A 26,444-nucleotide genomic window follows, 5' to 3' on the forward strand; every position below is an offset into this window, starting at 1 on the left:
CTGAGAAAGAAATCAGCCTCTTGCAAACAAAATAAATTTAAGATTAGCACAAAACATTTTGCTCTGTATCTAAAATATAGCAACATTTCTTTTTTTTTTCTCTCAACACAGAGGGGCAATATAGCCAATCACTCAATCCCTGCTTCCAAAGATATGCCTGCCCAGTCCTCCAACTCACCACCTAGGCATGTCAATTTCCACTGACCATGTGATATCAGCATTTCTAGAATACAAGAAGCATTTTATTCCTCCAGAGAATCCTGTGAGTGACTAAAAACTCAAAGCTTCTTCACGTTGAGGTATCTTTTACTTTTAAGTCGCCACTTCAAAATAAGTGTTCTCAGTGTATGCGCCTTCAACCTTGCCTGCACTGGCTTGACTTGTTTTTTGGGCATACTTGTTTTTTGGAACTTGTCTTGTATCATTTGAAAAGTTGTTGAATGCTTGCTCTTTACCAGGGCTATGCTGCATGGTTCTTGAGAACTGGTGTGCTGATAAACCAGCAATTGAGTAAATACCCCCACCATGGCCTATTTCAAGCTACCAACACTTTAACAATTGGCCTGCAAAATCCCTAAAAATTTAACAATCAGCTCTTATGGTGTGAGCTGGCTGCAGCACCCCTTGGAATCTATGCAGATTCTTGCTGGGGTACAGCTCAGAGATGAATGATTACTTGATGCTGAAAATCACAACCCCCCCCCGTTCTCTTTCACAGGATAGCTCTCATCTAATATGTAGATATACACCAAAAAGTAGCCAGAAACTGCAAAGAAGTTTATTAACTATGACGTGGTAAAGATCTCAAGAGTTACACGTCTGTGTGCATGACCCAATAGTGCATACCCTCCTACAAAAACAAACAAACAAAAAACACAGTGAAATGCAGCAGTTAACAGTTCAACACTGGAGTCAAAGGGTTGGAGCTGCCTCATCTTGCAGCAAAGTTCTAAATTGTGCAATTAAATGAGAGTCTTGGTCCATGCCCTACTGGTCTTCTTACAGGTCCCCTTTGGAACCATAACTGAGTGACATACAAGAATATTCAGATTCAGGATTTGGCCACCAGAATTTTTTCTAAACAAGGACGTGCAACATCCCCTCATGAAGCACCAGAGTCCAGTTTGAGAGCTGCAGAGAATGTGCCCCCAAGAAGCTTGAGGTCTGTTACCTCAAGCCACATGGGAAACACAAAGCATTTTATAAGCTCACATTTGGTAACAGAATTAAGAGTTCAATGGACAAAACTCATAAGGTAATGTAACCACAAGTAAAGACTTCAGCAGGCAAAGAAAAATTCTGAAAGGCTTTTAAGCCTCTCTGAAGCTTTCAGAATTCAATTCCCTTTCTAGACAAGGCTGGTCTCCATACAATGTGATAAGAACTCATGGAGCAGCAAAAAGAAAAATAGAGAGAATAGCACCTTAGAAGATATTGAAACAGTAAGTTAAAAAAAGAAAAAACTTAATCTTCCTTCCATCCTTAAAAGGCATGTGTCCCAACACTGCTTTGTGCTCCTTTGAAGAAAAAAAGCTGTAACCCAGACCTCAATATAAGGACTGAAGAAGGAAACTGAGAGCAGCCCTAAGACTGTGATAAACATATCCCACTGTATTAATCCTCATAACATGCCTGAAAAGAAATTACAAGAAAACTCAGCCAAAACTCATTCTTTATTCAATGGGATGTGACTTTACCTGGGTTCCTATAACATCATCTCTTTCTCAAAGAAATGAGGACCCACAAAAATTCTACCTCACAGCTAGATCTCTATCTTCAAATGTCCTAGAGCCCAAATTATTTACTTTCATTGCTCAAATTGTTTTCCTCTCTGTGTTGAGGTGTCAGATTGTCTCACTAGATTGGCCCTAGACATCCACATACTTAACAAGTAGCCCAAGACTGTGAGATTTAACCTCTGGAAGTGTAGACTGCCAATCTTGCCTTTGCCTCTTCTTCTTTATATGACCAGAGGTAAATCATAACATCTATTAACTAATCAAGACTCTCTAATCGATGGACTAGATTAACAAAAGAGGCCAGGCCAAGCCTATGAGAACTAATAACCCAAATTTTTAAAAATAGATCTTAGCAAAAAAAACATAAAAGTGATTTTTGTACAGCATACAGTATATTATGCTATAATATGGAAACCTGCTGAGCCACCTAGCAAAAAATCATGGAAACAGGCTATCCTTTAAAAAAATCAAAGATGGGAAGAGAGGATAATTTTTGCCTCTCATAATTAAGAGGTGAACTCTACCCCTCTATTACAGAGGACTGCACAGTCAACCCTTCCTGATATGTCATACATATTTTTTTTAATTTATTGTTATTTTTGGCTGCATCGGGTCTTCGCTGCTGGGCTTTCTCTAGTTGCAGCGAGTGGGGGCTACTCTTCGTTGTGGTGCGTGGGCTTCTCAATGTGGTGGCTTCTCTTATTGTGGAGCATGGGCTCTAGGAGCGTGAGCTCAGTAGTTGGGGTGCGCAGGCTCAGTATTTGTTGCTCGTACATATTTCTTAATGGCTTATAGAAAATCCCATGTAAATTAAAATTTGAAATATGTTGCTGCAGTAGAATGGAGGAAGCTAATAGAAGGTATCAAGAGAACAGAAGGAGGAAGTATAGGTTATTCACACCCTCACTTCCTTATCTCAAATATTATGCGAAACAGTTTTTAAATACATTAGTTTGCTCATATTTTCCGCATTTTAGAAATCAAACAACTTTTGAAGAACAGCATAGGTTAAAAGATGATTTCATTGCAAATTACTGGTAAAATAGTCTACTTAGCCCCGCTAAAAACCTTTTGAAGAGTTTTTCTTGCCTCTGATCTGAAAAGCCAAGAAGGAAATCATAAATCAGTCAGCTGTAAGAAAGTAAAATAACAAATTGCACCTAGTAAGACAAAAGAAAGGAATCCCTCTATCTCATCATTTCTTTCCTTAATTGTAAACTGAATGCACCTTAACACTTAAAAAACCCAGTCAAAGTAAATCACTGACTTCCGAGCCTACCAACTCTAAAAAAAAAACTGGGGTTATGCACTCCAAGCCTCCCAAACACAATTGATGATGAAATAATTAAACCAACGAGTATATGCTGTATGCTAACTCACAGCTGAAAATGTTCATGGAGCAAAAAACAAAGAATAGCTATCCCAGACAAACATTTTGCCTGGGAGCACATCAGGAAGCTCCAAGCTCCATTTCATTAAATATATGTATATATTTTGGCATCAGCAGTGTGGTCAACATCTAGGATTCTCTCTCAAAAAATTGAAGAAAACATGTAATACATTCAAGAGCAAAGGCAAAACAAAAAGTATCTTTCTATTTAGGAAAAGAATTCCTTCATTCAATTAGAGTATAAGTTATTAAAAGGGGTAGTTATGAGTTTCTTCTGAGAGTTTTTGAACAGTTTATAAATACAAAAAGAACATTTCTTCAATAAATAAATGGCTCCTAAAGTCTTCACTGATGGCTTCCAGAATTCTCCAACACTACTGTCCAAGCCAGCTCCACTTCTCTGGGAGGCTTTAGCTGCCAGTGGAATGGGATATTTTCTGTTATTAGGTGACTCTTCTTCTATCATACAGACTTTCATCAATATGTCTCTTCATAGTCCGAATCCTGGAGGGGAAAGAACAGTAGTTGATGAAGCACAATGCCACAGTCAGAATTCAGGCAAAGACCACACGTTAGGGTCCCCCAAATGGAACCTGGCTAGGGGAGACATCAACAGTGAAATGGCACTGACTCAACCCACCTAAATTCCCAAGAAGCATCACAGGACCTCATTATAATTGGCATCTATTGGGCTGATTTCTGCTTTGAAACCCTAACGGTTCCCTTTTCCTTGGTGACTATTTTTTAAAACCTCAACACACATGAAAAGATGCCTGCCTGTAGCAAACTGTGCAAGACTGTAGCTAGGAGTTTAGGCTACGAGTCAGTCTACCTCTGGGTTCCAATCCCAGCTCCACCCCTTGCTGGCTATGTGACCTTGAGTAAAGTTATTTAACTTCTTTAAACCTCAGTTTCCATCACTGTGCCTGGCAACCTGTAAGCACTCATTCATGATGAACTATCACTATTATTCTTATTCTTGTCTTTATTGTTCAAACTTGTATTCATTACTTCTAAGCTCGAGTAGGCCATTAGTACTACCTGGCATACCCCATTTCTCTAGTCCACTCATTCTCCTATTCTCCTAGATGACTATTTTCATATCTTTCCCTCTTTCTCCAAACTCCAACACCTTCGGCTCACTTCATTCTCAGCTGATGACCTTAATTTCTCCCATCATTGGGAACAGAGAAACAGTCAGTAGGGAACTTCCACAAGCTCCCATCATATTTACCCACCCACCTGCATCTGGGCCCACCTACTTGGCCTTCCTTACTCTTCGTATGGATACATTCTCGCTGCTTTTATCTAAGGCCAACATCTCCACTGGTACACTAGATCCTGAAGTCACTCCAGCAATCCTCCCCCCTCTCCTGTAACATCAAATTTTCCTTTTCTACTGGCTCATTCCCATCAGCATACAAATGTATTGTAATTTCTCCCATCGTAAAAAGAAGAGCAACTCTTGACACACACCTCTCTCTACCTATTGCCCTATTTCTCTGCATCCCTCCACAGCAAAACTCCTTGAAAGTGTCATTTATACCCACTCTCACCAATACATCTCTTTGTATTCTTTCTTGACCCTACCTCGGTCAGGCTTTCATCCCCACTATTCCACTGAAGCTGCTTTTGCCAAGGCCACCAATGACTTCCACGTTACCAGATCATCCAGTAATCAAGTCTCAGTTCTCACTTTACTTGACCTGACTCAGGAACAATTGACACAGTTAATCACTTTCTTTTCCTTGAAACGCTTTCTTCATTTGGCTCCCAGGATACAGAGCTCTCCAGGTTTTCCTCCCACCTCACTGGACATTCCTTCTCAGCCTCCTTTGCTAATTTCTCCTCATCTCCCCCATCTATAAACCTTGGAGAGCTCCAGGGCTCAGTCCTTTGAGTTCCTCTCTATCTACTCTCATTTCCCTGGTGGAAATATCTCTACCAGTCTCTATATATTAATAACTCCTAAATTTATATCTCCATTTTAGATCTCTCTTCTGAATGCCACACCCATATAACCAGTTGCTTACTCCACATCTCCACTTGAATGTTTAATAAGTATTTCAAATTTAATATATCCAAACTCAGCTCCCTTAAAGCTTGTTCCACCCACAGGCTTGTACATATTAGAAAATGGCAACTCTGTTCTACGAGTTGCTCAAGTCAAGAACCTTGGATTTATCCTTAACTTCTCTCATTCTCTCACACACACATGCAACTCGGCAAGAAGTCCTTCTGGCTTTACCTACAAACTATAACCAGAAAACAGCTACTCCTCATCACCTCCGCCACCACCACCTTGGTCCGAATCATCACCCTCTTCCCTTACTTGCATTATTGCTAAAGTCTCTTAATTGCACTCTGTTTCTATCATGGTCCCTCACCACCTATTTTCAACAGAGAAGCCAGAATTATCCTTTTAAAACATACATCAGTTCAAAGTGTTCCCTTCTCAAAAACTTCCAGTGGATTCTGTTTCATTAAGAATAAAATTCTAGGGCTTCCCTGGTGGTGCAACAGTTAAGAATCCGCCTGTCAAGGCAGGGGACATGGGTTCGAGCCCTGGTCCGGGAAGATCCCACATGCCGCGGAGCAACTAAGCCCATGTGCCACAACTACTGAGCCTGTGCTCTAGAGCTTGTGAGCCACAACTACTGAACCCGCGTGCCACAACTACTGAAGCCCACGCACCTAGAGCTGTGCTCCACAACAAGAGAAGCCACCACAATGAGAAGCCTGCATACTGCAAGCCCGCTCGCCGCAACCAGAGAAAGCCCAGGCATAGCAACAAAGACCCGATGCAGCCAAAAATAAAATAAATTTATTTTTAAAAAAGAATAAAATTCTAGATGATTACAATCACTATAATGTTCTATAAGATACGACATTGTGTCTCTGAAGAAATACTATTCTTTGCCTTGTTCACTTCATTCCTGCAACACTGGCCTCTGTGCTGCTCCTAGAACATGCCAATCATGGCCTCTCCCAGGTCTTTGCACCAACCACTTCCTCTGCCTGAAATGTTCCTCCATGATAGCCATGTCGCTTGCTTCTACTTTTAGGTGTTTGTTCGAAAATCATTTTGGTTAGGGTGTCCCCAACCATCCTATTTATTTATTTATTTATTTAAGTCACACCTTGCGGCTTGCGGGATCTTAGTTCCCGGACCAGGGATTGAACCCGGGCTCCGGCAGTGAAAGCACAGAGTCCTAACCACTGGACCACCAGGGAACTCCCCCAACCATCCTATTTGGTACCATACCCCCTTATCCAGCCATTCCATCTCCCTTTCCTATTTTATTTTTTCTCTACAGCATTAAGCACAATCTGACATACTATATATTTTACTAATTTTTAAAAGATTTAGTTTGTTATTGTTTGTACCCCAATTTAAGAGAAGGTAACATTTCAACTGTGTCTCAGATGATGAGAGTTTTCCAGGAATGGAAAGAATGTAATTTCTTCTGAGGGCAGGGATTTTTGTCAGTTTGTTCACTGTTGTTTCCTAAGTACCTAAAATCACAGCTGGGGCATGTCAGATACATGCTCGAAGAATAACTGTTGAACAAATCAATATCTGAAATGTGGACAATAATCTTATGAACATTAGCTTATTTAGTTTATTTACTTTTTTTAATTTTTATTTTATATTGGAGTATAGTTGAGTAACAATGTGTTAGTTTCAGGTGTACAGCAAAGTGATTCTTTTTTCTTTGTTTTTTAATTTTTACTTTATATTGGAGTATAGTTCATTAATAACGATGTATTAGTTTCAGGACATTAGCTTATTTTTTGTTATCAAAATATTCAAATCCCAAAGGGTTGGAATTAGATCCTATCCACTGGCACTATCAACCTTTCTCTCATCTTACCTATAATACTCAAGTACGTGAGAGAAAGAGAAAAAGGAACACTGTGGTGAGTAATTGGGCTGCGGTCATCCGGCCAAGGGCTGAATTTGGCAGTAAGTACAAAGACGGCTCAAGTTTAAACCCTGAAATGACAGGTATGCTTTGTATTAGATCATGAGTTGCTTTTGACCTGTTTCCAACAGTACCAAATCAGAGAGTCTCTCTCCCTCCTAGGATCCTGGAACAACTACACAAGCCTACCAGTCACAGCAAGCACCCAAAGGGGGAGGGATGACAGTTTTCTGAAATGTAAATCAAAACTCAAGCCTTCCAACATGGGTATTTATTATTGACAAACGCCATCAAGTCACCTAAAAGTTTACATCACTCTAAATTCCCTGGGGAAAACTGAGGTTCAGAAGAAAAGTTCAGTTCAGGATTTTAGGTTCAGCCAGTCCAACCAGGTCTCCTAGTATGACCTCAGCAGCATAGGACGCTCCTCTTTCAGGATGTTCCCTGTCAGTCAGCAGAGGCTGCCTACACAATCCCCTTCCCTAGCCTAAGGACACCACTCTCTGCCCGTAAGACAGAAAATAAAATAATGGTTAGAATTGGTGGGGGTCCCCTGAGACCAAAATGCCCTGGGGAAGACCTTGGTTCATACTTTGCTTTAGACCTATCTGCATATCCTCTGCTGCCTCTGAGGGTGAAGGATTCCGTTAATTAAGCAGGAAAATGAAGCATGAACAGTGAACAGAAGAAATGGCATGGACTTACCAGGCACTCGGCACAACGGACACAAAGCTTTGCCATGCAGTCATTCTTCTCCTGGTCAGTGCTGTAGAAAGAGGACAAACCAAATATGAACACTCACTATCCTCAGTATGGTAGAGCAGTTAAGAGGACAAGCGTTGAAGTCAGACAGGTCTGTTTTTAAATTTCAGTTCTGCCACTTACTAGCAGGGTGACTGGGCAAATTACTTAAGCTCCAGGAACCTATTTCCACATCTACGAAATGCAGATATTACCAGCTACACTTAAAGGGTAGTGGTTAAGAGTAAATGCAAAATAAGCACATGTAAAACAGGAACCACAGTGCTTGGCACATAGTAAGTGCTCAATAAATAGGAGCCAGTCACAATCGTTCATTTGTAAATGTACTGAGCATCAACCATGACAGAGGCATTGTGCTGGGCTAAAGACATAAATAAAACATGGTCCCTTGAGCTCATTTTGTTCGAATACAATGTGGTAAATGTTTTCATAGAGTTAAGGTCAAACCGCTGTGGCAGCAAAAAGGAGGGAGTGATCAGTTTTCCCTGAAAGAGTCAGGGAAACTTGAGAAGCGGAAATTTCATCAGGGTCTTGGAAGATAAGGAAGAGTTTTCCAGGCAAACAAGGGAAGGAGGGAGGGGATTCTAGGTAAGAGGAAAGCATGTTGAAAATTTTTTAAAAGGTCTAAATGAGTATAGTATGTCTGGAGAAGGAAACAGCTCACTGTAGTTGGAATGTGGAGCAAATGAGAAGAAATGGCAAGAAACAATGTGACTTAGGGTTAGATCATAAAGGATCTTGTTAGACCATGCTTCGAAATAGACATTTTAGTATTTTTACCAAGAGTTCTTTGCCTCTTTGTGGGGCCACAGATTCTTTGTAAAGGGCACTCTTACTCCCATTAAATAAATGTGCACACGCACAGACATGCACACACACAGACATGCACACACACACACGCACGCACACACAGAAAGAAGATTTTAGACTCTCTCAAAGTAAGACTTTTCTCCCCAGGTTAAGAGCCCCTGATATAGATAATGGAGAATCAACAGGGTTTTATGTAGACTTTTGTTACCTTTTTTTTAGTGGATTTGTTCTTAGGGAAAATAATGGATCACACCTGCTCACTGGCAAATGCTTTTGATAACCACAATCCAATTAGCCCCTTCCGAGCATCTGCTGACCAAGAATAGTTCTCACTTATTTAAACTGTTTTGCTCTCCCTGGCTGTTCTAAAGCCTCTCTCACTGCTCAGGCACTTCTGTCAGGAGACATCAGCTCAGTGCCAAAACAAGGAAAAGGGGAAAATAACTGACTTGTTGGGATTTCCTGTCCATTTTGAAGGAATGAGAGATTCACTTCAGAATTTATATTCAGAACCACAGCACTACACAATCTCATTTCAAAAAAAAAAAAGAGAGACTAGGACTATGTTATCAATCCCTCCGCCTCTCTCTCCAAATTAACATCCACACATTTCCCTTTCAGCAGAACTAAATTCAGCCTGAAAGAAAGGAAGGCATGACGCAGAAGCCTGCGTACTGTCCACAAACCAGGTCTCTGAAGAGGGTTGATTGCTCAGGACTGCAGCTGGACTTACTCAGCTGAAACCTCAATAGATGACTTCTTAGAGCCAGACTTGCTCCTCTTCTTCAGCCCCGCGGACTTCCTCCCCATTCTCACCAGCAGCAACACACCCACCACAGCTGAGGGAATGAAGACAAGAATGGAAAGAAGGGCCACGGAAGAGAGCATCGTGCCAAAACCTGGAGGAGGAAAAAGAGGTCAAAGAGAGGGACATGCAAAGCGCTTCCTTTGACATGAGATAGTCTTACTTTTGCTCGTGTATTTCTTCTGGTTACAAAGGGCATAAATTCACTGTAGAAACAGTAGAAAATACACAAAAGGACAAAGAAAAATTAAAATTTAACCATAATCCCACTCCCTAGGATCAATATGTCAATATCTACCTGTTCAATCTTCTTTCTAGGAGGTATGTGAGTATGAGTCTGAACATAGGGAGGAGAGTACATGTTCACAAGTATTGATCATAGTTTACATACTATTTCTAGCCTCTTTTTTTTTTTTTTTTTTTTTTGCGGTATGCGGGCCTCTCACTGCTGTGGCCTCTCCCGTTGCGGAGCACAGGCTCCGGATGCGCAGGCTCAGCGGCCATGGCTCACGGGCTCAGTCGCTCCGCGGCATGTGGGATCTTCCCGGACCAGGGCACGAACCCGTGTCTCCCGCATCGGCAGGCGGATTCTCAACCACTGCGCCACCAGGAAGCCCTCTAGCCTCTTTTTTATGTACTATATTATAAATATTTTCCATAAGTACTCCTTCCAGGTGTGATTTTTTTAATGGCTGTGTAGTATTCTACCATATTAAATAATTTATTGAATCAATCTTCTATTGCTGGGCTGGATATTCAAATTATTTCCAATTCTTTGAATCTTTGAGTTATATAAGATGATCATCCTTGTATATAAATATTTAGCTCTATTTTTTAAAATAAATTTTAAAATGGAATTACTGGATCAAAGGGTATAAAATTTTAAGGCATCTGATTTATACTACCAAACTGTCTTCCAGAAAAACTATACCAGTTTCTACTTCTACCAGCAGTATGAACGTTCCTATGTCTTTGAAACCTATGAGTTGCCTTAAAAAAATAAAGCAAAAAGAAAGAGGAAAGGGAGGGAGAGAGAGAGAGACATACAGAAAGATTTGAGAAAGAACAAGGTATCTATAATGAACCATAGATACCTTGTCATTTCTGAATCTCTAAATCTTTGGTTCAAATTCAAATAAGGACTAGAATGACCACTCAACAGTCACCAGGGAATAGTGTAGAAAAAAAGGTCAACGCTTAACCCACTCTCCTCATGTTTCACACTAAAAGGAAACAGTTGCTCTTTGCAACATAAAAGAAAGTGCTGCCTCCATTTTTAGAGGAGGTACCCTTTCAAGAAACAGGCAAGAACAGTCTCATAACTGAGGATACGAACATATTAGGGAAACCAGGATGACTTCTATTTTACACAGACAGCAACCCTCCATTTATTCAGGGGTTTGCCATACATTCCACAAGACCTCTGGTCACCTGAAATTAACATTTTTAAAGGATAATGGAGAAACTATGATGATATTTGAAAAAAAAAAAGTCAGTTTGAAAAATAAAGATTAAAAAACTCATCCTCAGACAATTCAAAATGGCAGAACGTCCCAATGACCAACTGGCTTACGAAGATAGATAGTTTTGCTTCTCACTGATCTCCCCACAAACCACCACAGTAGTCAGAGAGCGCTCACTACAGAAGAAGGTTGGTGGCAGTTAGCTTACCCCTTTCTGTGACTGTTAGCTCTGTCCCTGGAATATTATGGTACACATCCGGGGGATTCTTCACAGCACAGCTGAAGGTCCCATTGTCCTTCATGGTAGGGTTGATTATGCTTATGGACGCATCCCCTTTGTTTACATCTCCAACCCAGGAAATTCGATCCCGAAATGTGCCCACTGTGGTTGGGTACTGGAAAGACTGATAATGAAAAATCTAAGAAAGCAACACCATGAGAAAAAAGTTAATTTGGAAAATGCAATGAAAACGTAAAGCTAAGTAGGTCCAAAATAAAACACAAATGTGTAGTGGGTTTTCCCAGTTGGACAATTTTTTTAATGTCTTGTTCACTTCCATCCTATAGCCTATAAAAGGCTAATAAAGCTTGTCCAGAAAAAGGCCTGATGAAGGAATCCAGGGATCCTAATTCTTGAACCCCTTTTAAATTCTCCCCAAAGTCCTAAAGTAGCAGTTCTCAACCAGGGGCAATTTTGCCCTCAAGACACTTGGCAATATCTGGAGATAATTTTGGTTGTCTCAACTGGGAGGAGTGCTACTGGCTTCTAGTGGGTAGAGGCCAGGGATATTGCTGAAAATCCTACAAAGCAGAGGGCAGCCCCCACAAAAAAGAATTATCTGTATCAAAATGCCAGCAGTGCCAAAGCTGAGAAACCCTATGCTAAAGCAGCACCTACTTCATATGGTACTTTATAGTGTGCAAACTATTTCTATACATTTACTCATTTGAGCTTCACAACAACACTGAACTATACATGGAGCAGGCAGAAAGGGAAACAAGGACAAAAAGAAGAAATTAAATGAGTTACTCGAAGGCACACAGCTAATAAGTGGGAAAGGGGAGATTTTTGTTTATTCTCAAAATCACCAGGAGGCTGTAACATAAGCCTCTCTCAAGTTATCTATCTTGGCAATTAATAAAAACCTCAAGTCAGATGCATGATTGGCATTCAATGAATATACATTGAATTAAAACAATGCTACTTCAGATTGGTAATCATATACTTCATCACCAAAAACACCTAATTATATTTGGTGGTAGGCTGGGCAAGCACTACAATACAATATGATCTTTCTCTCTCTCTTATGCAAGATTCAAGCCTTTCCTAGTTCTTTTCTTACTTGGTACCTCCCCACTTAAGAACCCAGGCACTTAGCAACACTGAATTGCCCAATTTTGAAAGCAACTTCCCAGAGAAGATACTGAATCACTTCTTGGTTCATTTGTTCATGCATTCATTCAACAAATATTTACTGCACACCTACTATGTGCCCTTAGGCACTGTATTAAGCAAAATGATACAGTGGGAGCCAATCAGGCACAGTCCCTGCTCTCATGGAATTTACCATCTAGTGGGAAATACAGATATTAGTAAATAATAAAATGTGTAGAACGTTCCAGAGAGGGAGGTAAAGAATACCTATCTCTGATTATCAGCATCAGTATAAAAGGGTTTGAAACTCCTTATTGACAAAACAAAGCCTGCTGTGAATCTTCAAGATTAATCCGACCTGTGAGTTTCAAGTTAAACTGGTGATACTAAAATCCTGCTGATTAGTTTGACAGAATCCTGACTGATCACGTAACTGCAACATAGTGTTATGCAACTTTAAGGGGGTCCACTAATTCCACCTTGGATGAGTTTGCTGTTTTCCCAACTAGCCTCACAGAGAACAGCGCCATACGAGAACTGCTGTTTGCATTTAAGGTTTCTGCCCCAGGAAGATCCCCAGTTTGTTCTGTCCTACTTTTGGCCAAGGAAGAAGAGCCATATGAAGCCAGCCATAGTTTCCTGACCACTCAAAATAAAGTGACCTATTTTAAGTCTAAAGAAAAAAGGACCAAAAACTAACATAACATTGTTAATCAACTATGCTTCAATATAAATTTTTTAAGTTGAAAGAAGGAAAGGAAGGACGGGAGGGAGGGAAGGAGGGAAGGAGGGAGGGAGGGAGGGAGGGAGGGAGGGAGGGAGGGAGGGAGGGAGGGAGGGAGGGAGGGAGGGAGGGAGGGAGGGAGGGAGGGAGGAAGGAAGGAAGGAAGGAAGGAAGGAAGGAAGGAAGGAAGGAAGGAAGGAAGGAAGGAAGGAAGGAAGGAAGGAAGGAAGGAAGGAAGGAAGGAAGGGAGGGAGGGAGAGCGCCGCAGGTGGTGGGGCGGGGAATGGCGCGCTGTGGTGCGCAGGGCTGTTGGCACAAACGGCGGCGCTGGGGCCGGAGGAAAAACCTCGCCACCGTGACAGGTCCCTTCCCAAGCCCCTAGGGACAGCAGAGGACTTGGGGACCAGCAAGCACCCGCAGGGCACGAGAAAGGCCTCTGCCACCTGCCCTGCTTCATCCTGCCCGATGCCAGGCCCAGCCACCCCGGCCCAGGCTGCATCAAGTGGAGGAGGAGGAGGGGGAGGAGGGTGGCACCAGGGGCCTGGGCCGCGCCCTCCATGCCCAGGGGGGATGAAGACACTGCTGCCGTGAACAGCCCGCGCCAGCCGCAGCCCCTGGGTGAGGCTCTCCCTCAGTTGCCGGGTTCTGTGTCAGAGCCCTTAGGGCCTAGCAGGGCCAGGATGGGGGTGGAGAGTTACCTGCCCTGTCCCCTGCCGTCCTCCTACCACCGTCCGGGAGCGCCTGGTAAGGCCTCGGCGGGGAGTGGGACCCCCAGAGCCACAGCTACTTCCACCCCATCCAGCCCCCTGCGGGAGGGCTTCGGTGGGCAGGATGGCGGCGAGCTGCGGCCGCCGCAGAGTGACGGTGCTGCGGCACTGGTCACCAAGGGGTGTCGGCGACTGGCAGCCCAGGGCGCCCAGCCCGAGGCCCCCAAACGGAAATGGGCAGAGGATTGTGGGGATGCCCACGCGCCCAGCAAGGGGCCCTGGGCCGGGCAGGAGAGCCAGGAGGCGGAGGCCGAGGGGAAGGGCTGCAGCAGGGGCAGCGGTGAGGCCAGCGCCAGGCTGAGGGAGGAGGTGCTGCCCGCTGCACCTGAGCGCCTGGCCCTGGGCTATATTGTGCCCTGCATGCGGTACTATGGCATCTGCGTCAAGGACAGCTTCCTGGGGGCGGCACTGGGTGGCCGAGTGCTGGCAGAGGTGGAGGCCCTGAAGCAGGGCAGGCGCCTGCGTGATGAGCTAGCGGGCTATCCTGCCACGCAGCCTCCGTGGGGAGCAGATCGCCTGGGTGGAAGGCCATGAGCCAGGCTGCCGAAGCATCGGTGCCCTCGTGGCCCACGTGGATGCTGTAATCCGCCACTGTGCTGGGAGGCTGGGCAGCTACGTCATCAATGGGTGCACCAAGGCCATGGTGGCGTGTTACCCAGGTAATGGGCTGGGGTACGTGAGGCACGTTGACAATCTGCATGGCGATGAGTGCTGCATCACCTGCCTCTATTACCTGAATCAGAACTGGGACATCAAGGTGCATGGCGGCCTGCTGCAGATATTCCCTGAAGGCCGTCCTGTGGCAGCCAACATTGAGCCACTCTTTGACCAGCTGCTCATTTTCTGGTCTGATCGGCGGAACCCCCATGAGGTGAAACCAGCCTATGCCACCAGGTACGCCATCACTGTCTGGTATTTTGATGCCAAGGAGCAAGCAGCAGCCAAAGACAAGTATCAGCTAGCATCAGGACGGAAAGGTGTCCAAGTACCCGTATCACAGCCAACTACACCCACCTAGTGTCTAGCCCCAGAGCTGCCTGGACAGATAGCTTGCCCTGACTTCAGGAGAGCCCTGGGCCCCAGTGCCACCAGTCTCGGTGCCTGCTCCTTCCCCGCCACTGCCGCTGCTTCTGTCTTTGCTTCTGTTCTGCCTGGTGTGGAGGGCTCCATCCATCGCTGAGGACCAAGGAGGAGGAGAGACCTCTGCTGCCCTGGGATGGGGGCTGGGGTTGTGACCTGGGCAGAGGCCAGTGTTGGGGACTGCCATTACTGGAGCCGAGGGTCTGTGTCCTGCCCTGTCTGGTCATGCATGCCCCTCTCAGGTTTGGAGAGCTGGAAGGAGGCACTGCCACCTCCTACCGGAATGCAGGATTTGGGGTTGGGGTGACTCATGGCCTCTTGCTGGCAAAGGTTTGTGGGGGAGTATCCCCAAGCCCCCCACTCCTCCAGCCTGGAATGGGAAGTGACTCCCCAACCCCTTTGGCCATGGCACCTTTTGGACTAGGCTGCCGCTGCTTGGGCAGGATAAAAGGTGCTGGGAGGAACATGGGTCTGCAAGTCCTGTCAGCCAAGAAATAAAAGTTGACCTCAGAAAAAAAAGAAAGAAAGAGAGAGAAAGACAGAGAGGAAGGAAGGGAGGGAGGGAGAAAGAGAGAAAGAAAGGAAGGAAGAAAGGAAGGAAGGAAGGAAGGAAGGAAGGAAGGAAGGAAGGAAGGAAGGAAGGAAGGAAGGAAGAAAAAAGAAAGAAAGAAAGAAAGAAAGAGAGAGAGAGAGAGAGAGAAAGAAAGAAAGAAAGAAAGAAAGAAAGAAAGAAAGAAAGAAAGAAAGAAAGAAAGAAAGAAAGAAAGAAAGAAAGAAAGAAAGAAAGAAAAAGAAAGAAAGAGGAAGGGAGGGAGGGAAGGAGGAAGGAAGAAAGGAAGGAAGGGAGAAAAAGGGATCACAAATACAGCCTAGCTCACTGGAGCCACCTTCACTATGACAACTGGAGCACCTACTGTAGTTACTGCGAGATGCTACATGGCATTCCATAATGGTTCCTAAAACAAAATCCAAAGCTTGTACATTAAAATCAAAGAGAAAGTACTTCTAATGAAGGAAACAGGATAAACAAATCAAGGATACTTTCAAAAATACAATCTTACATACCACTCTGACATTCACATTCTTGATAAAAAGTATCCTGACCTAGGATATTGCTGGAAGCATATAGAAAAAGGGTTTTTTAATAGCATTGCATCTTCAATTAGACATCCACAATGGGATTTGAGCCATAAATGTGTTTTATCTGTGTGATTAAAATATATTGCTTCTAATATTGCAAGACCATCTGTCATCAACAGCACCTGTCATCAACATAAGGTGCCCTATAATTTCCTTCAAAGGGAGCTGTATAAATCAGTGCAGATGTTTATACACTGGGAGAAGATGCCAAGATAAATCTACAAGTACCGATATACAAACAGAAACACCCACTGAGACAACTTCACATGACAGGAAATGAGCAGCTTTGAGCAAAAGGATGTCTAAGACTGGAACCTATAGAATTTCTCTGTCCAAAGCCTGGAGGTACCCTTTTTAGTACAACAAATCTGAAACTCAAGCTATGAAGCCAAGCAAAAAGAAACAACAAAAGAGAAACAAAACTAAACCACATTTCCTCTGAGTTTCTGACTTTTTTTTCCTATTGCTTATTTGCAAGATTCTTACACAGAAGAAGAAAAAGCCCTACATGACCAGATGAATGTGATATAGGGTAGAAGCTCATCTCCTTCTATTTAATAGAAGCTCATCTTCTATTTTAAGATGAGAAGGCCTAAGGTGTACCTGTGACATAGAATAAAAGGATTCCAGAGCTGTTGACCACAGAAGGCTCAAAGAAATATCCTAAAAATTATACACTTACTGATTCTGTGCGACTGCTGCTTGGCGATCGATATGTCCAGTCTATGGTGAGTTTGTCAGTGATAGATGAGGTTGACTTGAAGGTGCATTTCAACTTGATATTTTCTCCAACATAACCCCGGACATGGGCATCTGCTTTAATCTCCAGGGAAAGGACGATGTAAACACCTAATCAAAGCAAGCCCAAACATTTAAAGTGTGTACACTGGGTGGAATATATAGACATGAGTGAACAATATAGAAACACTTTTTTTTCTATTTATTTATTTTTGGCTGCATTGGGTCTTCGTTTTTGTGCGCAGGCTTTCTCTAGTTGCAGCGAGCAGGGGCTGCTCTTCATTGTGGTGTGCAGGCTTCTCACTGCAGTGGTTTCTCTTGTTGGGGAGCACGGGCTCTAGGCGCAAGGGCTTCAGTAGTTGTGGTGCACAGGCTTAGTTGCTCCACAGCATGTGGGATCTTCCCGGACCAGGGCTCGAACCCGTGTCCCCTGCATTGGCAGGCGGATTCTTAACCACTGCACCACCAGGGAAGCCCCCTCGTATATCCAACTTTGACATCCCATCTCCCCCAAAAGAGTTGGCACTTCCTTCTGACCATTCCCTCTGCTTTCAGAGAACAGTGGTAGAAATTTCTCTTCCATTAGGAAGCCATCTTTTAGGAAAGTAAGCCACCAGCGCTTTGTTTTTACTGCTTCCTTCTCCACTACAATGAGCCATGTTTCATCTGGCAGGCCAAAGGCAAACAGAGCAGCAAGGTTTCAGAAGACAGCAAACCCACATACCATCCTGGAAAACAGCAGTCCCTCTGGTTGAGAAAGGATGCAAATCCCAGCCCTATCACTTGCTGACTCTGTGGCCTTCGTAGGTTTACTTGATTTCTTCAGTTTCTCATCCTGGTAGGAATGATAATGACCACACTTACCTTAGAAGGTCACTGTGAAGAATAAATGAATTAAAACATGTACCACACTAAGAAGCCTACCTAACCCAGCATAAGTGCTCAAAGCACGTTAGATAGCTTCATCATCATTACTGACACCTCTTTAGTTCTGTCCTTAGTCTCTCAAACTTTCCTATCAGAGACATACTTATGAGTCATCATTTCCACTGCCTTTACCTCTACCTCTGCTGCTCTGAATCATGTTTCTTGCTCCTCTCTAGACAATCCAGTCTGTTCACTTTCTCTTAAAAGCAGGAGACCAAGACTGAGCTTACAGCTCTACTAAGAATCTGACCATCCCAAAGATGAGGACTACCTCTGGTTCATCCAAGACATCCTCTCGGACTTTGCCATGCTAAACTTGTTCTTTCTCCTATGCCTTTGCAAATGCTCTTCCTCTGCCTGGAAAGCCTTCATCCCTCAATCCCTTACTCTCTCCTAAGCCCTCACTCCTGACCCACCTTACTCATGACTTAAGATAAAGGTCTAAAAAATGGAAGGCAGAAATGAATGGATAATCTACACACTCCCCATACTCCTCTTTACATATCCTAAAACATAAGTATAGCAAAGAGATTTTAAAGTTTAGATTTAGAATTAGACAGACCTGAACTTGAGTTCTAGCCCAGCTGCTTTCTGGCTGTGAGACCTTGATCATAGTTACCTAACCTGTTCAAGATTCAATTTCCTCACTTGGTAAGTGGGAATAATTAAAAGACCTACTTCATTGTGTCACTGTGAGGATCTAATAAGATTAAAGAAGGTAACACATAAAATGCTTAGCATAGCACCTAAAATTGAAACTTTCAATAAATGTTAACTATTATCATTAAAATGAACACCACAAACATTCAAACACTTTCAGTAATTCTCTATTGGGCTATAACATAAAATCTAAATAGTGCCAATCTGGCCCCCAACTTCTGCTACCCTGCCCACCTACCCATCCCATCCCCTTCACTATGCCTAGAATGTCCTGCCATTTCCCACATTTACTATGTCCGTCATGCCACTATGACTTTCTTTGAATATGTCTTTATCTGGAAGTTTCTCCCCATCCCTACCAATCCTGCCTGGTAACCACATCCCCAATACTCACACCCTTCAAAACCCATCTCAAATTTCGCCCCCCTTGTGATGCCTTCCCAAATTCTCTGATGCAGTTTATTACTATTTTTCAATTTTCACATAACATTTAGTACATAATGCTACTCGAGCACATATACCATTGCTTGCCCTCAATTTGTAAAGACGATTTCCTCCATTAGATTAAAGGAAGTACCTTAAGAGCAAAAGTCAGAGGGAAGGGAGAAGGCAGAGAGAGACCAAGAGAAAGAGGTGGACAGGTCACCAAAAGTTCTCATGTCAGAACAAAGTGTGCTTATTAGTCACCCACTCTCTTCCTATCCCCATTCTTACAGTATTTTCAACATTCTTACGTCCCCCAGACACCTACCTTTCCATTGCACTGAATCAGGAAAAGCTCAGCCCTAGATGATCACTTCTAGACTATGGCTGGTGTGCGCTGAAGGAGAAAAATCACACCACTGCACCAATAGTTACCATAAGAAATTCATCAGTTCCATCCACAGCTAAGTCCTTAATGAGGCATGATGACTCTTTAACCAGCCTTGCTCATCTCCTCTTTCTGACTCCTCAAACTTTGCCATTCTCTTTTATCCTCTGTGCAACCTATAAACCACTCATTCTCAGAAGAAAATGTCTCTCTTCTTCAAGAAACTTGAAGCCATACAAACTGCTTAGTCACATATCTTCCTGCATCTGCACCCATTCTTACCTCCAATCTGAAAGGATGTGGTGTCCCTTTTTATAGGCAAGGTCAAGCCCTTCTTCTCTGCCTGGATCCCTTCCTTCCAAGCCTTGCTCCAGGAAGAAAGAAGAAAAAAAAAAAAAAAAACCCTCTCTACTATCTTCAACATTTCCCTTTCAAGAGGGGCTTTCTCCCCTCAGCCTCTAAATACACAGAATTCTCTCCCATCTGTAAAAACAAATATATAACAAAACAAAACAATAACAAATTTTCCTTAACCCTGTAATCCTACTCATTACCAACTACTGCCCTCTCTATGCTAAGCCAAGTTTGTGGAAAAAGTTGTTTATATCTGATGTCTCCCTTTCCTCCCTTCCCATCCACTTCTGGACCCCTACAGCACAATTTGGACTCCACTACCACTTCTAGTAAAAGGCATTATTGTCTTAAAACAGCAAAATCCAAGGGACAAAAACTCCAATAGGCAGTTTTCTCTCCTGATTTTACTGGATCCCTCTGCAGAAGTAACTGTTTGCTCCTTGACCTTCTGTGTCTCAAGGCTTCCAGGATGATACACTCATTCATTCACTCATTCTTCAAACAAAGATTTATTGAGCATCTGTTTTGTGCCACCCTCCAAGTTCAGGATTAAATGTGAGCAAAATACATACACTCCCTGTTTTGGAGCTTAAAATGCAGCAGAAGTTCAATACACTAATCAAACAATCATAAAGACAAATGTATAATTACAAACTCTGATAAGCACTGTGAAGAAAAGACAGAGTGGTTTTGAGAACTGTACCAGTTATGATAGGGGAGCAGGGAGTGGTTAATGAAAGCTTGCTTGAAAAAAGTTACTTTTGAGTTGAGTTCTGAAGCAAGGATAACAAGGTGAGGAGAGGGGGAGCATTCCAGGCAGAGGATACTGCATATGCAAAGGTCCTGTGTCAGGGAGGAGCACAGTCAGTCAAGGAATGGAAAAAAAGGCAGAATGGCAGCAACACAAAGAGCATGAGAGAGAAGACTGAGACATGGCTAGGAGGTAAGCAGAAACTAGATCAGGCAGGACCTTAGAGATTTGGGTCCTTATTCTTAGAGTAATGGGAAACCATGGAAAATACTTAAGTATGGGATTGAGTGAGAAGGGGCATGAAGAAGTTTGCATTTTTAAAACCTCACTCTAGGGAAGACGATTAGGAGGCACTAAGAGTATACATAAAGAGATTACTTAGGAAGCTACTACAATAGTCAAGAGAGAAATAAGGGAAGGTTGAACTAAGTTGGTGGCAGTGGACATGGACAGAACTAGGAAGACAACAATACAAGGTAAAATCAGCAAGACTGATGTTAGATCATATGTGGAATGTTTGGGAAAGAGAGGCATTGAGGATGACTCCCATATTTCTGGCTTGGTGATACCATTCACTGACACACGGAAGACTAGAAAAGTACCAGGCTTGGCAGGGAAGAACATGAGTTTGATTTTGGATAAGTTTAAGGTGCCTTTGAGATATCCAAGGGATAACGTCAAGGGGGCAGTTGGTTTAGGGCAGGGATGGGCAAACTATGGACCATGGGCCAAATCTAGCCCACAACATCTTTTTATAAATAAAGTTTTATTAGAACACAGCCAACTTTATTCATTTATGTATTATCTAGGGCTCCTTTTGTGCTACTCCAGCAAAGTTGAATACTTGCAACAGAGATCATGTGGCCCACAAAGCCTAAAATATTATCTGGCCCTTTACAAAAGTTTGCCAACCCTGGTTTATAGCAAAAAAGAACTATGGATTAGAGTTATAAATCAGAATCTCATTAGCCTCCCTCCACCAACTCTCCACACTGATTGTGTTACATACACACACACGCACACACTCGACATCTCTGCTAGTTTCTATCAAATCTCTTTCTAAGGCTCCTCCTTTCCTACCCATCCCTTAAACGCTGGTGTTCCTCAGAGTTCCACCCTGAGCCCATGGTCCTTCTTTCAACATGTTCTCTTTGGACAATCCTACCCACTTTTATAGATTTCACAACCACTAATAGGCTAATGATTCCCCAAACTATGTTGCTAGCCATGACCTGCCTCTGAGTGTCCAAATATTACTGGATATACCCACTTGACTATCACCACCACAGGAACCCAAACTGAAGGTAGTGAACTCTTGTTTGTTACCAGCTCAATATCCATTCCCCTCATCTCCTTTCCTAACAATACCCAGATTTTCTTTAGCTATCCACCCTTTCCTATATAGCCCATGAGCTTGGGGGTAGAGGCCTCTGTCAGGGTCCAGGCAGGAAACAGAAGGCAAAATCAGCTAAAACTTTGAAAAGCGTATGGATCACTTTTCAAAGGGACTTTTCTCAGCATCAAGGAAGCCAACAAAGGCACAAAGCCTTTACCACTCCGCGCCTGAAGGGACAAAGGGAGGAAATGGTGTTACTGAAGCCTGGTAAGAGGTGGATGTGTGGGCCATTTGACAGAAGCTGTAGCCACAGAGGAACATAGCCACTATCAACCATGGCACCATGACAGGGAGGGAGCAGGGAAGAAAAATGTCTTTCTCTTCCTGCCCTCCAATCTCCTGCCAAGCCTCCCACCAAACCTAACTGGAACCCAGAGGACGGGAGCCTGGATGATGTGGTTTATAGGTCAGCTTTCCAGGCAGTAGGCAAAGCAGAGAAGAGAAGTGAATGTATCTGGTGGGAGAGGAGCAAACCAAGAATAACTAGACCCTACTCCCAGCTCTGGAAAGGTGACTCAGATTGGCCTAATCATTACATCCAGAGGTGTGCTGGTGAACAGCTAAAAATAGAAAACCCAAATATGTAGGTTTGACAATTTCTGTGGTACAAATACTCCCACCATGGCTAATTTCAAGCTATGAAGGTAAAAGTCTCTGAATGCTGAGTTAGGAAGACATGTGCATGATTGGCTCTTGAGAGCCAGTAGGAGGTAGCTCCAGCACACCATCCTCCTGACCACAGAGATATATTTGGGGTCAACACAGGATTTAAGTTAATCTAATCAAAGTAAGTTTCAGAAAATTTTCTTGGAAAGTTACCTCCATGCCTTGTTTATGTTCTTCTCTACGTCTGGAATTTTCCTCATTCCCTTTCTCTAACTAACTCTTATCCTTCTTTCAGATTTAACTTTGGAGACACCTCCAGGAAGTCTTCCCTGTATCCTCTTGGCAGATTAAGGGCACTTCCTCTGTGATGCCATGGTTTCTAGTGCATTTCTCTCTTAGTACTAGATTTTAAAATTATCTGCTGACTTGTCTGTCTTCTTCAACAGACCCTAAGCTCATTGAAATGGAACGTAGCACATTATGGATACTCAGTAATATTTATTCAACTGAACCAAACCAAGAGTTTCCTTTTATAAAACAAAAACTTATAAAATAAGCATAAAAATTACAAGTTCTGAGCAAATTTTGGTTACTGAATTACAGCAAGTACACCTTTAATCAAACTACCTACTAGCACCTTCTTCCTTCTTAATATATATAAACTCCATATTCATGAACATAATTTTGCCACAAAGTTATCAATATGTAAAGTCACTTCACTGAAATCTAAACACTGGATAAGCAGGTCTTAAATGTATAGTTACAGAAAAGTAACCATAACATCCATGGATGAACTAAACAAATCTACACTACTAATCTGTACATCAGGATATTGGTTCCCCCTGGAGAAGAAGGAAGAATGCCTGAAAGGAGGCACACGGGAAGTTTCTGGAATACCAGTAACAATCTACATGCTGATTTGGGTGCCGGTTGCCCAGGTGTGTTCAGTTTCTGAAAATTCATTAAGCTGTACACTTATAAGCACTTTTCTGTTTTACTGAAATTAAAAGTATTCTAAAATCAATGGATATAAAATAATTTGCCTCTTCCACTCAAAAAGTAAAATAAGAAGAAAAAAATATCAATCCAATGTTACATTCATTCAGAAACTTTCACCCTAGGCTTAATGTGCTAATGGATATTTATCTCTTCCCCAGAGGGAAAAAGCATTCTTGCCAGGTAAAAACAGCCAACTATAGAAATAATTATAATAATTTTAAAAAATTTTAATCTAGGAGGAAAACAAGAAAATCACATTTAACCATAAGTAATTTTATACATGGAAGAAATGGAAAAAATGACAAAAACTCCCAATTTTATACACCCAATTTTCCAAAATACAAATCTGTCAAACTGATTCATAAGATTGCACACTCAAGCGGAAAAGATAAAAGTGTAAGAGCCCTAGGCTTGTTAATCTACTGGTTTTACATACTTAGACAACTGATACAGCAGGACCATACTTATAACTAAGGAAGAATTCAAACAAGTTAATAATTTAATGGGTCCTAAATATGAAGAGGAAAGGCAAATAAACTGGTATGAAACCAAAGTCTATTACCTGAGACTCAAAAGACGCCCTCAAAAATGGATGAATCTTGAAAACATGCTAAGTGAAAAAAGCTAGTCACAAAAGAACACATACTGTACAATTTCATTTCTATGAAATGTGCAGAATTGGCAAATCCACAGCAATAGAAAGTAAATTGGTGTTTGCCAGGGGCAGGGGAGAGGGAAGAATGAGGAGTGACTCTTAATGACTATGGAGTTTCTTTGGGAGGATGAAAATGTTCTAAAACTGATTGTCATAATAATTGCACAACTGTGAATATACTAAAAACTATTGAACTATTGAATGGTACACCTTTTTTTTTTTTTTTTTTTTGGCCGTGCCGTGCTGTGCATCATGAGGGATCTTAGTTCCCCAACCAGGGATTGAAACCATGACCCCTGCAGTGGAAGCAAGGAGTCCTAACCACTGGACCACTAGGGAATTCCCTGAATGGTACACTTTAAATGGGTAAATTGTTCGGCATGTGAACTATATCTCAATAAAGCTGGGGTTTTGGGGGGAGGGGGTTTAGGCAAAAGATAAATCAACAAATACATACAGATCATAGACTCAACTTTTAACATTTGAATTATTTGGTTGCTGAACTGATGGACACTTTTCAATGTGAAATGGCATCAAGTTTGTGACACCACCCACCATTTCTAGAATTTTTTTTCAGTAGGACAACATTTGAACATTTCTCTGTGTGTGTGAGAGAGACAGGAAGACAGACAGAGAGAGGAAACTAGGATGGTTTGGAGTGACAGTGGTTCAGCCTAAATAGTATATTGAAAAAGAATTTAGGATTATTGGAGTGACAGTAGGTCTGCCTAAATAGTATATTGAAAAATAATTTAGCTGAAAAACTGGACACCTGTTATGACACAGGCAGCTGGGAGGGATCAGGGAGTATGCTGGCAGCATAAATACTAGTCATCAAATAAATTAAAACTCCCTAGCCCTACCTGCTGAGACTTAGCACACCTGAAGCCTTTATATCAAAGATCCCCTTTAGAAATTCCCATTACCAACAGGGAAATTTTATGAAGTTACCAATATACTCCTATGCTAGCTCTACTAACATATGATTTCCTGGGGAAAACACACACACACACACACACACACACACACACACACACACACACACATCCAGGGAATAACTGCATCCTAAATGAAGGTAATTAGGTTGACTGAAATTTATGAAACTTGAAAATTGCATGAAAGCAAAACTTATGCAAATTTTAAGATTATGTGATAGTGTGAATATTATACTTCTGATATCAGTTAATAGATTAAAATCTTAACAGAATTGATATTCCCTTCCTTGTATTTAAAAAAAAAACCTGTTATTAAAATACCAAAGCAGTTGCTTTTCCTCAACACATGCAACTCTGTTACAATGAAATCAAAGTACATCCTTTCTGTGACTGACTCATAAACGTTTTACTTCATAGGCCCTGACAATCACCTACAAAAAAAAAATTACCAACAGTCATCATTTTCTTCCCCAAAATTACTGGAACTACTGAAGACTAGAATTGTCCTTTCCTAATGAGGATATACGGCCCACAAAACCACAGCCGAGTCAAACACTGATAACTCATCATAAGATAACGCCGGGTGCCCCCCCCCCCCCGCCGCCAGTGCCCTCCGTGATTCTATCTAGCCGTGCCATCACCACAATACAACGCCCAGTCACGCAAGGCGATCGAGCTGCCAGGGGCTCAGGAAAGTACGGACAAACTACCGACACCCCTCAGTGGGTGGTGATTACGAGAAGAGAACATCCTCCCGACGCCCTCCCGCTTCCTTCCTTCCCAGAAGCGCAGTAGGGTCTTTCCTGAGACCCCCCACCGGAACCGGAAAAGCGACCATCTTCACTAAGCCCCCGGCCGGAAGTGCGGCCGAACCCGCCGCCGACTTACTCACCCTGGAAGAATAGGACGCCCAGCAGTGGGCACAGAGCACAGCCACGGCCTCCAGCCGCCCCGCTCTGCAGCATTCCGACAGCTCTCCAGAAGTTTGCACACCTTGTTTACGGCTCCCTGTAACCACACAGGTGACACCGGAAGTGACGGGAGGGCGGGAGGCCGCGAGACCTAAAATGGCGATTCGAAGTTGCCATAGTAACGTGGCTTCCTTCCAGAACCACACCTGGACTTGCTCACTTCAAGTCAGTGTTTCTTAACTCTCAAGTGGGAGTTCATTATTCCCTTTTGCTCGAAAATGAAGTTGGACAGTCTTTGGAGAACTTACTATTTATTTTTACGGAATTCTGCAGGACTTAATCGTCTTGATCCCCTTGACTCTAAGCCAGAAGTCCTTTTTACTCCCTACAGATTATTTTATTTGAGTGCTCTCAGAATAGATTTCTATAAATTTAGAGTTCAGAGGGACCTAGGAGATCATACAGGATCAGTCAGTGAATAGATAAATATGTATTAGGCCTGTCAATTTGTGCCTCAAGACTGTTTGGTTCATGTTCTTTTTGTGTGTGTAGCTATTACAGCATCCAGTTCAGTACTTAGCTAAATTGGGTGTTTATTAAATTGCTGTTGACAGTGGCAATGATGAAATCATTACAAAAAGGAGCTGAGATTTGTGCCACTTTTGGTTGGAACAGTGAGGAAGTGCTTGAAGTGAAATGAAAAGACGGTGTCACGTTCTT

The 26,444-nt window shown here is 42.7% G+C and overlaps 1 protein-coding gene and 1 pseudogene across 1 annotated transcript; one reads left to right on the forward strand and one right to left on the reverse strand.

Moving 5' to 3' along the window:
* Positions 1-757: 757 nt before the first annotated feature.
* On the reverse strand, positions 758-25,875 carry MPZL3 (myelin protein zero like 3). The gene is made up of 6 exons (XM_059068288.2): positions 25,706-25,875; positions 16,664-16,830; positions 11,104-11,314; positions 9,361-9,526; positions 7,761-7,821; positions 758-3,633 (listed from the first exon to the last, which is right to left on the reverse strand). The coding sequence occupies exons 1-6, from the start codon at positions 25,776-25,778 to the stop codon at positions 3,607-3,609; spliced, it is 705 nt and encodes a 234-aa protein (XP_058924271.1). The 5' UTR covers positions 25,779-25,875; the 3' UTR covers positions 758-3,606.
* LOC131759676 (prolyl hydroxylase EGLN2 pseudogene) lies at positions 13,552-14,779 on the forward strand (annotated as a pseudogene).
* Positions 25,876-26,444: the final 569 nt, after the last annotated feature.

The sequence above is a fragment of the Kogia breviceps genome, chromosome 7 (assembly GCF_026419965.1).
Source record: "Kogia breviceps isolate mKogBre1 chromosome 7, mKogBre1 haplotype 1, whole genome shotgun sequence".
In the NCBI taxonomy this organism is placed as follows: domain Eukaryota; kingdom Metazoa; phylum Chordata; class Mammalia; order Artiodactyla; family Physeteridae; genus Kogia; species Kogia breviceps.